The sequence below is a fragment of the Trichosurus vulpecula genome, chromosome 5 (genome assembly GCF_011100635.1).
Source record: "Trichosurus vulpecula isolate mTriVul1 chromosome 5, mTriVul1.pri, whole genome shotgun sequence".
In the NCBI taxonomy this organism is placed as follows: Eukaryota; Metazoa; Chordata; class Mammalia; order Diprotodontia; family Phalangeridae; genus Trichosurus; species Trichosurus vulpecula.
Genome location: NC_050577.1, coordinates 45,545,436 through 45,559,028, shown reverse-complemented (window position 1 = coordinate 45,559,028; position 13,593 = coordinate 45,545,436). Strand labels below are relative to the sequence as shown.

Below are 13,593 nucleotides of genomic sequence, written 5' to 3'. Positions count from 1 at the left end.
AGGGACTTTAAGAGGTCATCTAGTCCAAACCCCTAATTCTGCAGAGGTCAGGGAGGTTAAGTTACCAGCCCGAGGTCACTCAGTAGTGACCGATTTGAACCTAAAGTCAGAAAAGGCCTTCTTTGCTGCCAGGCAGCGTTAGACACCGGGCCATTTTTTTCCATCCCCTCCTAGAATTCTCACTGTGGAAGAAACTGAACACCCAACAGCCTTCCCGGTTGCCAGGAGCAACGGCGGGACGCCGCCTTTCAGCCCCAGCCAATAAGAAACGAGACTGCCGGCCCAATGAGCGCTTCGGTCTGCTTCCGGCGTTCAGCGTGCTGCCTAGGCGACGGGCCGGACGATTCCAAACGGGAAGGGGGATACAGCGAGACCTTGAGTTCATAAGCTAAAAAAAAAAAAAGAAACGCGGAATCTCCCCGTGTCTCCCCCCGCTTCTCTGTGAGAGTGGATCAGCCTGAAGAGCGCCCAAGGTCGCTGCAAGCCGAAGAGCCACGAATTTCCAGGAGCCGGGGGCTTCTACGTCCCAGTCGCCGTTCTCAGGGGGCCGGCGATTCTCCCGACGAAGCTAGCAGGGGAGACGGCGGGCTCGGGTTCGTTTCTGTTCCTCGGCGGAGTGTTGGGGGTTGGGCTGAGGGGGCCGTGCGAGGCGGGAGACGGGAGACGGAAGCCGTTTCCGCCGATGCCTCCCGTGCGCCTCCGCCGACCGTTCGTGGCGCGTGCGCGGGCGCGTCATGCGCACTACCGGCGACGCCGCCGCTTTTCTTCCCCCTTGCGGGGTGCGTTCTTCCTGCTCCGGCGGTCCTGCCACAGCATCCTTTCTTCCCAACCCTGCACCACCTCCTCCTTTCTTCCCTCTCTAGGACTGCATCCTTCCCTCTGCCGTCCTGCCCTTTATCTGCGCTCCGCCCGCCTCCATCTGTTCATCTGCATTCTCCCACCTTAAGGATCCGTGGAATTTCTCCGGCGCCTTTTCTCCATGTACTTCTTTCAAAGCTCTCTTCCAAGAATGTCTTCCCCCTTCTTGGGATCTCCTTAGTTGTGCTTCCGGAGAAATGCCCCACGAGCAGTTGTGTATATTACATAATCTCTTATTTTCCCCGTTCTTAGATTCCTAGCTAGGACTTCAGTGATTGGTCCAACCCTTAATTTTACAAACAAGGACACCCAGAGATGGTAACTGACTTGCCCAAGGTGACACAGTAGATGGCAGAGCAGATATTGAATCCGAAATTCAGGGTTCTTAATGATGGCCCCCCCCCCCCCGCCCCATGCTTCCTTCATCTTCCTAAAGTTGATTTGCCGGAGAGTTGTGATGCTAATAGCTCTCCCAGACTTTTAGATTCATAGGCTCATAGATCTGGGACTGAGAACAACCTCAGCTGGGTCATTTTACAGATGAAGAAACTGAGGCCCAGAGAGATCGCTTTTCTCCCACAGTCACATAGAGTGTCAGTGCAAAGGCTGGATTTGAAGCTGTGTCTTTTGACTCTAAAATCAGTACTCCGCGTTGACTCCCAGTTCACCGGAGCCAAAGCTGGAAGAGAATTTAAATATCATGTCAGCCAACTCCCTGGTTTTACATTAGGGGAAACTGAGGCCCAGAGTGAGGCAGTGACAAAATCCTGGACTAGGAATGTTAGCTTTTTTCTAGTCCAGTTTCTTCATTTTTCATCCACATTTGAAGCCCAGACTAGTAGGGGACAAGGTCACATAAGTAGTAAATAAAAGGGTAGTGATTTGAACCCTGGTTCTCCAACTTTAAATCTAGTCTTCTTCCCTCTACACTATACCAACCTGTCAAATTTCTATAGTCATTTAAGGTTTGTAAAACTGTATTATATCAACACTGAGGTAGTTAGTATAAGTACTATCATTCCTATTTTAGAGATAATAAAACTGAGGTTTGGAGTCATTCAGGGCTTGCCTAAGGCACACAGCTTTAAAAAAAAAGCCCTATAATTGAAGGAACATAGAATTTGTAGTCAGAAGACCTGAGTTCTGTTTCTAGCACTTGTATTTATTGATTGCTTGAACTTGGACAAGCCTCTAAGACTCCTTCCTCATATGCAAAAGGAGAGGATCTGAATAGATAATCTGTAAATTTCAGTCTCTCTCTAAATCCTAAAATGATGATTGTTCGCTATTGATTAGGGTTTTATAATTGGGCAAATTACAGGCTATAGCAGCTTATCCGGTAGATGCTTTATAACTGTTTTTTGATTTCCTCTATTTCAAGAATTTTTAGAATTTTTCAGTTCATATTTTTAGATATTTAGAAAGTTTTCTTTTTAATTCACAGTCTATAAATGCTTCTGGAGCCTTTTTGAAACGACAGAGCTGTTTTAAAAAAATAGTTAACAAGATATTCTGTCCTTTCTTCAATCCTGTCTATCTCTAGTGATCTTGGTTTTATTGTCATACTGACATTCGTTTTCTAGTTGGAATTTTGCTACTTGAACTAGATTCTTATGTTTTTTCATTATTATTTATTGTTTTCATTAATGCTACACAATTGGCCAATTTCTGTTTAATATTTTTACTAGATGTTACATTTCATACCATTTTTCTTTGAAAATCACCATTGGTAATTTGTTGCAGCATACTTAAACCTGCTGTTGGTTGGTCCACTTATATTTTGGTGCACCATGTTGATTTCTTTGGCTCGTGATTTATTTGCAGGTATATAGAATCACTTGGAATATGTTGATGTTAAAAAAAGGTGCTTTGTGTTAAGGGGCAGCTTGCAATCATTGAAAGCTGCACAAAGAAATTGTACAGTTTCTCAGGAAATGAAAGGAAGTTTCAGCTTAATTCAGTCATTTATTAAGCACCTACCAAATGTCAGGCAACTGGGATACAAAGATAAAATAGAAACAATCCCTGCCTTTAGGGAATTTACATTATATAGAGGGAGACATGTGCACATAAATATGTTCAAAATAAATACAGGGTAACTTTTTGGGAGAGGCACTAGTAGCTGGAAGAGCTTTCTCACTTCTCTTCAATCTCTCTTTTTATTGGCGGCTCCCCTACTCCCTGTTATCTATCAAACTATATGTCTCTATCCTTTTGTGGCTAAACTTTTTGAGAAGGCCATCTATAATTCGTACCTTCATTTCCATTCTATGAACTCTCTTTAAAATTTTTTATTCTTATGTTTTATTTTTTCCAATTACATGTAAAAACAATTTTTAACATTTGTTTTTTTAAAAATTTTGATTCTCTCCCTCCCCCTGTTCTCTCCTCACTCCCTGAGTAGGCAAGCAATTTGTTATAGATTACATGCGTTCAGTCATGCAAAACATATTTCCATATTAGCCATGTTTAAAAGAAGACAGACCAAAAAAAAAAAACCCTCAACAGAAACAAAAAACCCAAGAAAAATAAAGTAAAAAAGTATGCCTCAATCTGCATTCAGACTCCATTAGCCTTTCTCTGGAAGTGCGTAGCATTTTTCATCATAAGTCCTTCAGAACTGCCTTGGATCATTGTATTGCTGAGAAGAGCTAAGTCATTCACAGTTGGTCATTATACAGTATTGTTGTTACTGTGTATAGTGTTCTTCTGGTTCTGCTCACTTCTCTTTGCATCAGTTCATATAAGCCTTTCCAGGTTTTCTGAGAGCATCCTGCTTGCCATCTCTTATAGCCCAATAATACTCCATCAAATCATATACCACAGCTTGTCCAGCCATTCCCCAATTGGATGGGCATCCCCTCAATTTCCAATTCTTCACCACCACAAAAAGAGCTGCTGTAAATATTTTTGTACACATAGGCCTTTTCCCTTTTCCTTGATCTCTTTGGGATACAAACCTAGTACTGTTATTGCTGGGTCAAAGGGTATGCATAGTTTTAGAGCCCTTTGGACATAGTTCTAAATTGCTCTCCAGAATGGTTGGATGAGTCATGAACTTTCTTCGTAACTCTTCTCAGTCTGGCTGCTGATTTCATCATTCAATTGAAACTTCTCTCTTCAAAGTTCCCAATGATCTCTTAGTTGCCAGATCTAGTGGCCTTTGCTCAGTCCTCATACTTGTTGACCTCTCTGTAGCCTTTGACACTTAAACACCCTCTTCTCTAGATTTTTGTGATATTGTTCTCTTCAGGTTCTTCTACCTGTCTGACTGCTCCTTCTCAGTGTCTTTTGTTGGATTGTCATCTACGTCATACTTGCTAAACATAGGTGTCCTTCAAGGCTTTGTTCGGGGTCCTCTTCTCTTCTCCCTCTGTAGTACTAGCTTTCTTGGTGATATTATGAGCTCCCACAAATTCAGTTATGTCTATGCAGATGATTCTTTGATTTGTTTATCCAGCCCTAACCTCTTTTCTGACTTCTAGTCTCACTTCTCTGTTGCCTATTGGATCTCTTGAACTGGATGTCCCCTGGACATCTTAAACTCACCATGTTCAAAATTGCACTTATTTTTTCCCCAAACCTTCCCCCGTTCCTCACTTCCTTATAAATGTTATAGGCACTACCATGCTCCCAGCTACCCAGACTTGAAATCTAGGCCTCATCCTTAACTGCTCCCCCTCTGTCACCCTCCCTCCCTATCCAATCTGTTGCTAAATCCTGTCAAATCTACCTTTGTAACAGCTCTCCAGAATTCTCTCCTTTGACACTGCCACCTCCTGGTGTAGGCCCTCATCACTTCATACCTGGATTATTGCAGTAGCTGCTGGGGGGTCTGCCTGCCACAAGTTTCCCCGCCCTCCAATCCATCTGCCGTTCACCCACCCGAGTGATTTTCCTAAAGCACAGATCTGAATAACCATGCCACCTCCACCTCCTAAGTCAGTGTCTCCCTGTCTCTAGGATGAAATCTAAAACCCTCTTTTGGACTTTTAGAGCCCTTCTTAACTCACCCCCTTCCTGCCTTTCCAGGCTTCTTGTGCTTTACTCTCTTCCTCCTACTGTACAGTCCTGTGACAATGACTTCCTTGCTCTTTCTCACGTAGGACATTCTTCCCAACTCATTCATTTTCGTCAGTTGTCCCTCATGCCCCAGAAAATTACATTTTGAGACAGAGTGGAATAGAATAGCATTTATGAAGTGCTTACTGTATGCTAAACACTTTGCTAAACGCTTATTAAGCATACAAATAGAAAAGGGGGGCAGCTCCTGTTCTCAGTGACCTCAGAGTCAAGATTAATCATGAGGAAAAACATATATAGAAGAGTTCAGTGGCAGGGCTGATGGAAAAGCCTCTAGTGATTCCTAAGGTGTGGCAGCAGATCAAAGGGCAAAGACCAGGTATCTTTTTGGGGACCCGGGAAGGTCAGGTTTGAGTGTCTGAGGGGACAGGGGTTGGATTGGGATAGTTTAGGAAGTGATGATGATTGAAGTATCTCTGGATGAGCAGGCAGGGATGGATTATGATCTGCCTCACAAATATACATAGCCTTTCTCCCCAGACCATCCCTTGTCCATACTTTCTTATGGCTGTCAGTTAAGCATTCTACAAGCATCTGGTAAGCATCTACCACCTATCATGGTCTGTGCTAGACTCTGGGAATACAAATCAATTAGTTATGCAGTGTCTTCTTGCAAAAGCTCATACTCCAAAGGAGAAGACAAAAGTACATAAACTTTAGGAGCTTGACACAGAATTAAGACTTTAAGGACACCTGTATAACGGTACAAAGAATAAATACCCAGAGATACATGCAAATAAATACAAAATCATTAAATACAGAGTGGTTTGGGAGGGAAGGAACTGACCATTAGGAGATTGGGAAGGACTTTGTTGAGCTGGGTTCTGAAAGTAGAGAGGGATACAATTGTTCAAGTTCCCCAGTTCTTCCAAACTCAGGCTCTCTTTGATTCCTCGCTCACAAATATTTGTAATGTTTACATTTATTAGCATGGTAGGACATGTGTATAATCTGGAACTATACAGATGTTGGTGGTACAGGCTCAGAATATTTTTAGGTAGTTTTTTTTGGTATAATTTTTTATGTTGACAAGCATGTGATCCAAAAAAGTCTGGAGACTGCTGGCCTAAAGGACATTGGTTACATGCGATGATTGAAACTAAGACTGTTGTTTAGACACTCTGTTTTAAGACTTGATGTATTGCATTCAGAAAGCCTAATGTTGGTTTATCAATGGTTTTTATAACATATTCTGTTCTAGACTCACATTGCACTTTAAAAAAAAAAAGAGAGGCCTTATTGTTTAACATATGAAGGGTATTTTTTTTAAGAGTAAACATGACCACAAGGTTTCTGTTGTATATTAAATGTGATTGTGATCTTTGGAAATTTGAAATTGTGAATTTGGAAAATTATATATGGTTTCTTTTTCACTTTTTAGTCAACAGAAATGAAACTGAGGAGGATATAGCTCACCTTTAAGATGGACAACTTTATTCTTTATGAAGAGATTGGAAGAGGAAGCAAGACTGTTGTTTATAAAGGACGAAGGAAAGGAACGATAAATTTTGTAGCCATTCTTTGTACTGATAAGTGCAAAAGACCTGAAATAACTAACTGGGTAAGTAAAGTATCTTACTCTGCCTTCCTGGAAGTGTACAGCTATAAATTATGATGCAAAGATCTAATAAATCATTTCCAATTAAATTGATGTCATTGAATTTAATCAGTTTGTATTTTACAGGGATAGGGATGTAAATTTTGTTGAGGGGCACTTGGCTTTAGAAAAAATCAAGTGAGAATCAGTAAATTAAGTAATTAGCTGTAAATTGTTTTTTTAAAAGGGAGAAATATTTATCCACTTCATTACTTTTTAAATTAGATCACAGAACATTACTCACATGCATCAATGATCTCATTGACATGGGAAATCCTTCCAATATAACATTACATTTTATTAAATAGACATAACCATTAATGCAAGTGTACTTCATTTTCATATTGTAGTCAATTAAGAGTGATAGGAACATTTAGGGGTAAGAGAGAAAGAGAGAAATGTTCAGGGCTAGGAAATGAAAGGGAGATAGATACATCCAGGGGAGGAAGACTAGAGAGTGTGACAAGACCAAAGGATCAGGGACAGCCAGTGTCCTCACCCATCCCACATCTCATCTGTTTTACTTCAGCCTTTTATTCAGAAACCTCCAGAAAGCATCTGTTGAGAGCAAGGCACATGTTAGACACTGTGTCCTCCCATAGGCTTGCTGAAATGGGCAGATTTCTAGTTCCTCAGAATTCTCCGTGTTCTGGACATATTCTGCCCATTTAAAGCAGCCCTGATCCTTACAGAATTTTAGAACTGGAAAAGAGCCCAGCCATCATATACATATATGTATGTATGTATGTATGTATATATGTATGTGTGTATGTATGTATGTATGTATGTATGTATGTATGTATGTATGTATATATGTATAACCTGGGCCTGCATGGCACTCTCTTCTCTGACATCCTGGATGCAGTCATTCTGCTTCTGCTTCATGACCCCTGGTAAAGATCTGGAGGAGGCAGGAGCCCTCTACCTCGCAAGGCAATCTCCTTTTTTGAATAGTTCCATTTTGGGGGAAATTTTCCCTTATGTTGAGCCTAAATCTCTGCAACTTGTAGTCCTTTGCTCCTACTTCTATCCTGCAGGGCTGCATAGAACAAATCTCATCCTTCTTCCTTCACATATTTGAAGACTGTTGTGCCTCCTAAGCCTTTTCTCCCCCGGGTTAACAAATGCACTCCTTTTGCTGATCTTTGAATAAAATAGCACAGGTCCCAGTCATCTCCCCATCCTGTCCTAGTCACCCTTCTCTGGGCATGCTTGTGCTGTAATGTCCTTGTCAGAAAGTCATAGGGTACCCTGCACTCAACACTACACCAGAAAGAATCTGACCAGGGTTGAGTCCTGCATTTCTAGTGTTTGATCTCTTTTCCTGAGAGCACCACTCCTCATTGTACAAGTAATGTACAATGGTCTTGAAATAGTCTAAATTGGAGGTGTTGGACTCCCCAGTGGCCTGAACCAGATTAAAATGTAATTGAGAAGTGATTACAAAATAAATGAAACTACAATACAGCATAGATTCTATTAATTTGTGGTTTTCTAAGTCAGTATGCAGCCTACAGGATCTGTTTCTGTTGGAGTCTGGCCCCAGTGGTCTAGATGATTATAGAGGTTTTATCTTTTTGTGACATTAGCAGAATCTTAATAGTCTGAGCGTCATCTTTTTTTTCCTCATGCCTGGTATCTAGTTACTCAGGTTCCTTCCTGTTCTCTGTCCTGTTATTAGATAGTTGACAAATTAACTGCTGTACTTTGTGGATCTTCTGGTTTTCTTTACTTGAACTATTTTTTTAAAAGGAACCTTTTTCTGATAATAACGTCTTTGATTTTAATAGTAATATTAGCTAGCATTTATATAGCACTTTAAAGTTTGTAAAACTCTTTACAAATATTTTATTTTATCATTGTAATAACCCTTAGTGAACAAGAATTTTTCCAGTGCCTGCTATGTGCTGAGCACTGGGGGTACAAAGAAAGGCAGAAAAAAGTTCTACTGCCAAGGATCTCATGGTTAATGGGAGAGACAACATGCAAACACTTATGGACAAAAAGATAGATGCAGGATAAGTTGAAGCTAGTGTCAGAGAGAAGGCATTGACTTTAAGGAGGCCTTGGAAAGGGTTCTTGCAGACGGTGGGATTTTAGTGGGGACTTGGAGGAAGTCAGGGCAGCCAAGGGGCACAGATGAGGAGGAAGAGCATTCTAAGCATGGAAGACAACTAGTGAAAAGTCTTGGAGCTGGAAGATGGAGTATTATGTGCAAAGAAGAGCAAGGAGGCCAATGTCACTGGATTGCAGGGGATGTGGAGGCCAAAAATAGGTAAGAATACTGGAGAAGTAGGAAAGGACCAGGTTATGGGGGGGCTTTAAAAGACAAACAGAGGAGTTTATATTTGATCCTAGAAGTGATATAGAACCACTGGAACTGACTGAGTTGGGGGGAGGTGTTGACACAGTTAGACTTGTGCTTAGGAAGATCAGTATTATAGCTGAGTGAAGGATGAACTGGAGTGTGGAGAGACTGGAGGCTGGGAGACCAACCACTTATGAGATGGGCCTGCACCAGGGTGGTGGCAGTGGCAGTGGAGAGAAGTACATGAGAGAAGTCTAATTGATAAGACTTGATAACTGCTTGGATATGGGGGGCTAGAGAGAGGAGGTAGCTGCTATTATTATCTCTATTATACAGATGAAGAAACTGAGGCAGATGATAATCTGGGTCACACAGTTTGGAAGTTGTCTGAGGCTAGATTTGAACTCAGGTCTTACTAACTCCAGGTCAAACTCTTCTAGTTAGCCAAATTTTGGTGTATTTTTAACTTTTTTTTTTTTCAATAAAATTGTTCTTAAAATTATCTCCAGACTTCTTGTGAGTTGCTGACTTGTTTAATGCCAACATTTAAGTATATTTCTCTTTTATAAAACTGAATAATTTAATGATGTCTATCTTTGATTCTCCCTCTTATTCTCCTTATATTGAATTGAATTATAATGTAATCTCTATTGTATAGTAGAGTATCTCCACCTGGTGGATTTTTATGGTATTGTCAAAGACTACAGTTTCTTTTACATTTTTACAGTTCTAGGCATATTTATTTTTTCTAGGCATAAATTTAATTCAGCAAACATTTCAGTGCCTACTATGTGGAAGACATTATTTACAAAAGTTAAATAATACTTTCTTTTGCATGGTCAAACAACAGGTTTGTTATTTATCCTTTCCACGGGTAAAGTTAAGTGGCATCAACCATCCTTTTTTCCATTTATATTTCCATTTTTTAATTGTAGCTCCTTTAACTTAGAGTGAAGGTGCCTGCCAGATTATTTCTGGAAGCATTCATTCTTTGATGTATGGCCCCTGCTTCTCACATTTCTCTTTATTTGTATGGTTTCTCCTTTTTAGTCAGAATCAGATCCAGAGTAGCAATGATTTCATTTGATCCTCACTAAAAACTTGTGATGTAGCTACTAATAGTATTATTATCTTTATTTTACTGGTGAGAAAACTAAGGCTTAAAGTGGGCAGGGGACTGGCCTGTGGCCACATGGTTATTAAGTGTTAGGACCCGAATCCGGGCTAGAGGTTCTAGGTCCAGTGTTGCGTCTGTGACACTTTCCTGCCTCCCTTACTCTAAGCAGAGGTTCTTAACCTGCATTCTCTGGATCCCTTTGGCAGGTGGCCATGGTTAGATTTCAGGGGGTTGGTGAACATGTTGGAGAGGAGAATGACATCTTTACTTTTACTAATCACCAACTGAAATTTAGCATTTCCTTCAGTTATTTAAAACTATTACCCTGAGAAGAGGCTCATCAGCTTCACCAGACTGCCGGAAGGGTCCTCGCAGAAAAAAAGATTAAGAAGCCCTGATCTAAAGGCAGTGGGGAACTGCTGAGGGTTTTAGTGGGAGTGTCATGCAGTCATTGTGATAAATTTGTTTTTCCTTCATAGAAGATTGTAGATCTGGAACTGGAGTCAAAGTCCTGGCACTGACACTTAATAGTTGTTTAGATTTGTCTGAGTCTCAGCTTCCTCATTGGAGAAAGAGAGAGAGAGAGAGAGAGAGAGAGAGAATGAATATAAATCAGTGTCTGCCTAACAGAGTTATTGAGAGAAAAGCTCTTTGTAAACCTGAAAATTGCCATACAAGTGAGTTAATGTGGTTTGGGCTGGGGGGAGTATTAAAGTGATGATTTCAGCTATAGTTTTTAAAGCTATACATTTATCTGGATCCAGCGCTCAATTGGCATGTAAGATACTGTTATTTAAAAGTATATCTAAAAACTAGAACATGCAACATTTAAAAATTTAATTTGAATTTAAGGTAAGAAACAGGTACTTGAAACTATGTAATATAGTTTTCTTAAATTAGGGTAATTTTAAACCTTCAGCATTACTACATCAGCATTACTACATTAGATAAATATGGAAAGTTTGGCTTTTTTCCTTTTTGGTTTTGTATGATTTTGACTAATAATACATATTTTATGTTAGTGTGTTACTGAAAATGCCTTAATAATAAAATACCTTAAAGCACTTTAGGTAGTAGGAACATGATGTAGTACAATGATGTCAAACTCACATAGAACGGATCCTGGTGGGCTACATATTGACATAGAAAATCACAAATCAACATCATCGATGGTGTATAGCATTTTTATACATTGTTAAACAGTTCCCTATTATATTTTAATCTGGTTTGGGCTGCCCTCAGGAGCTTTGTGGGCCTCCTGTGGGCCACAAGTTTGACGCCTTGGAAGGAACCAGGCATCAGAGGATCTGTTTGAGTCTTGGCTCTGCCTCTTCTTGGCTGTGTGACCTTGGCCGAGTCACTTAGCTTCTATAGGGTTTTTCCCCACCTGTAGAAGGAGGCATTTGGTTTAGAGAATCTCTAAGATTCCTTCCAGATCAAAATCTATGATGCTGGGCCTGAAGCAGGTATTTAAGTAGTAATTGAATAGTATCATATTTCACTAGGAGTTTAAGTAAAGCATGTTGTTGCCCTTAAATGACAAGGTTTTAAAAACGATTTTTCTCAAAATACAGTATCTTAACACAATATTTTTTATAGGTTCGCCTTACCCATGAAATTAAACACAAGAATATAGTCACTTTCCATGAATGGTATGAGACAAGCAATCATCTCTGGCTCGTAGTTGAGCTGTGCACAGGTAAGGAGTATGAAGTAGGTGCTGTTGATGCAAACCTCTCGAGCATTTGAAATAGCATTTGTTCCACATTGGTTTTCTTTTTAAAGTTTTACTGATGCCTTTTGCCTTTTGTAGTTCAGCAATTTCTCAGTAGTCCCATTCCCTGCACCAGGAACATTCCTTTTTGACTAAGATAAACATTTAAGGAAAACTGACACCAATAATTGGATTTGCGAGTGTATGCTATATTCTATACTTATAGGCTCCTAGCACTTGGATGAGAGTAGAGGATCATCATCATGTGTTTTCTTTTACTTCTTACATGTATTAGTTTATCCAAAGAGCATGAAAAGTCTAGAGAAACAAATGTTGATATACTGTTATTTGGGAAAGCCCTTCAATTGATCGAAAGATTGGTACCCTCACAAAAGTCCTCCTTCTAAGTCTTATCATGATGTAGAGGTGACCTTCCGTTCTTGACAGCTGTGCCATTAGATTGGAAGTGGACAGACTCCAGAATGCTGGAAAGGCTCGCTTTTGGTATAGTTGTATGGCAAACTGTGTTTACTGTCTGAGAAATAGCCTCGTAGTTATGGAGAGTCTCATTACCAGTGTATATGATCATCATTATGTAATGAGATGGCTGGCCATGACAATCTGTGACGCCTAAAACCATACAATGTGGCTGTCAGGTCTGTGTGACCTCCTTCTGTGACAGTAGTTTCAGGGTCACAAAAAAAAGGGTAAGGATACTGAGAATCATACAGTTTTTAGGTTGACTAGAAACAGCAACTTAACTGTTCATAGTTTAAACGTGATATTTTTATCTAATGGCCAATGAATCAGTGTGGTATAAGAGTAGCTAATTTATATCAATATGTTATCTCACCATAAATAAAAATAGAATATTTGAGGAAATTGTAAATAAATGGGGGTTGATTTACAGGGGGGATGATTTACATGTCCTCCTAGGATACATATATGAGGGAGATGGAAAAGTTGGTTTTGTTATGTATTTGAAGACAATAACAAACATCATTTAATAGGTCAGTTGGTCATCTTGCCTTCCATTGCCCATAATAAACATAAACAAAAAGACCACCACGAAGATGCCAATAGCTGATGGGTCATTATCCATTAAAGAGGATGGCAATGTAGAGAGGTTCTATAAAAGGACTTTATAAGATCTCTCCCTCCCCCAATTAACTCAACATATTCCTTAATACTAAATGACTTCAATAATACAAAGGTGTAAGCATAGAGGAAGACACTGAGAAAATATGCTAGAAAATATGGGCAAGTGTTAAGAAACAAGAGAGGCCAAAGGCCACAGGCTTGTATGTCATGAATACTTTCTTCAAGAAGAGGGTCAAAACATGCTGGACATCAGAAACACTGAAACAACATCACAAAAGTGAAATTAATTATATTCCAATAGACAGTTATTGATGGGAGAATTTCTGAATCAGCTTTCTGTGTACAAGGAAACACTTGGAGCAAAGATCAGAACAACATTAAATTAGAAGGATAAAGATGAAAAATAAGAAATGAGATTAGTTTCTTAAAGTTGAACTAGATATGGTTTGAAGTTAACTCTACTCTAACTTGACCTATTTAAACAAATGATTAACACTGAAAAATAGGCAATGGATAGAGGAGTGGATATTAACATAGTGACTCATTTTCTGAGGAAATTTAACCAATGGAGATCATTCACCACAATGAAACCAAAAGAGCCTAGAAGCTAACTTATCTTACAAATTACTTGATTTTCTTTCTAAGCAGAGAGAGTGCATGAGTCAGGGAAAACATCAGTTTAAAATATAGACTCTTTTGTAAAATTTTGTGGAAGAGAATGGTGGAAGGTAATGTGTGTATATATATATATATATATATATATATATAGATATAGATATATAGATATATATATAGATATACATATATATATGTAT

The 13,593-nt window shown here is 39.6% G+C and overlaps 1 protein-coding gene across 1 annotated transcript in view; it reads left to right on the top strand.

Annotated features, from left to right (window-relative positions):
* The first annotated feature begins 319 nt into the window (after nucleotides 1-319).
* Nucleotides 320-13,593, top strand: part of ULK4 (unc-51 like kinase 4) — a 675,609-nt gene continuing 662,335 nt past the window's right edge. Inside the window, exons 1-3 of the mRNA XM_036759487.1 lie at nucleotides 320-593; nucleotides 6,323-6,502; nucleotides 11,563-11,662. Of these exons, the coding sequence (XP_036615382.1) occupies nucleotides 6,365-6,502; nucleotides 11,563-11,662 (238 nt within the window). The 5' untranslated portion in view covers nucleotides 320-593; nucleotides 6,323-6,364. The remainder of the gene's footprint in view (nucleotides 594-6,322; nucleotides 6,503-11,562; nucleotides 11,663-13,593) is intronic.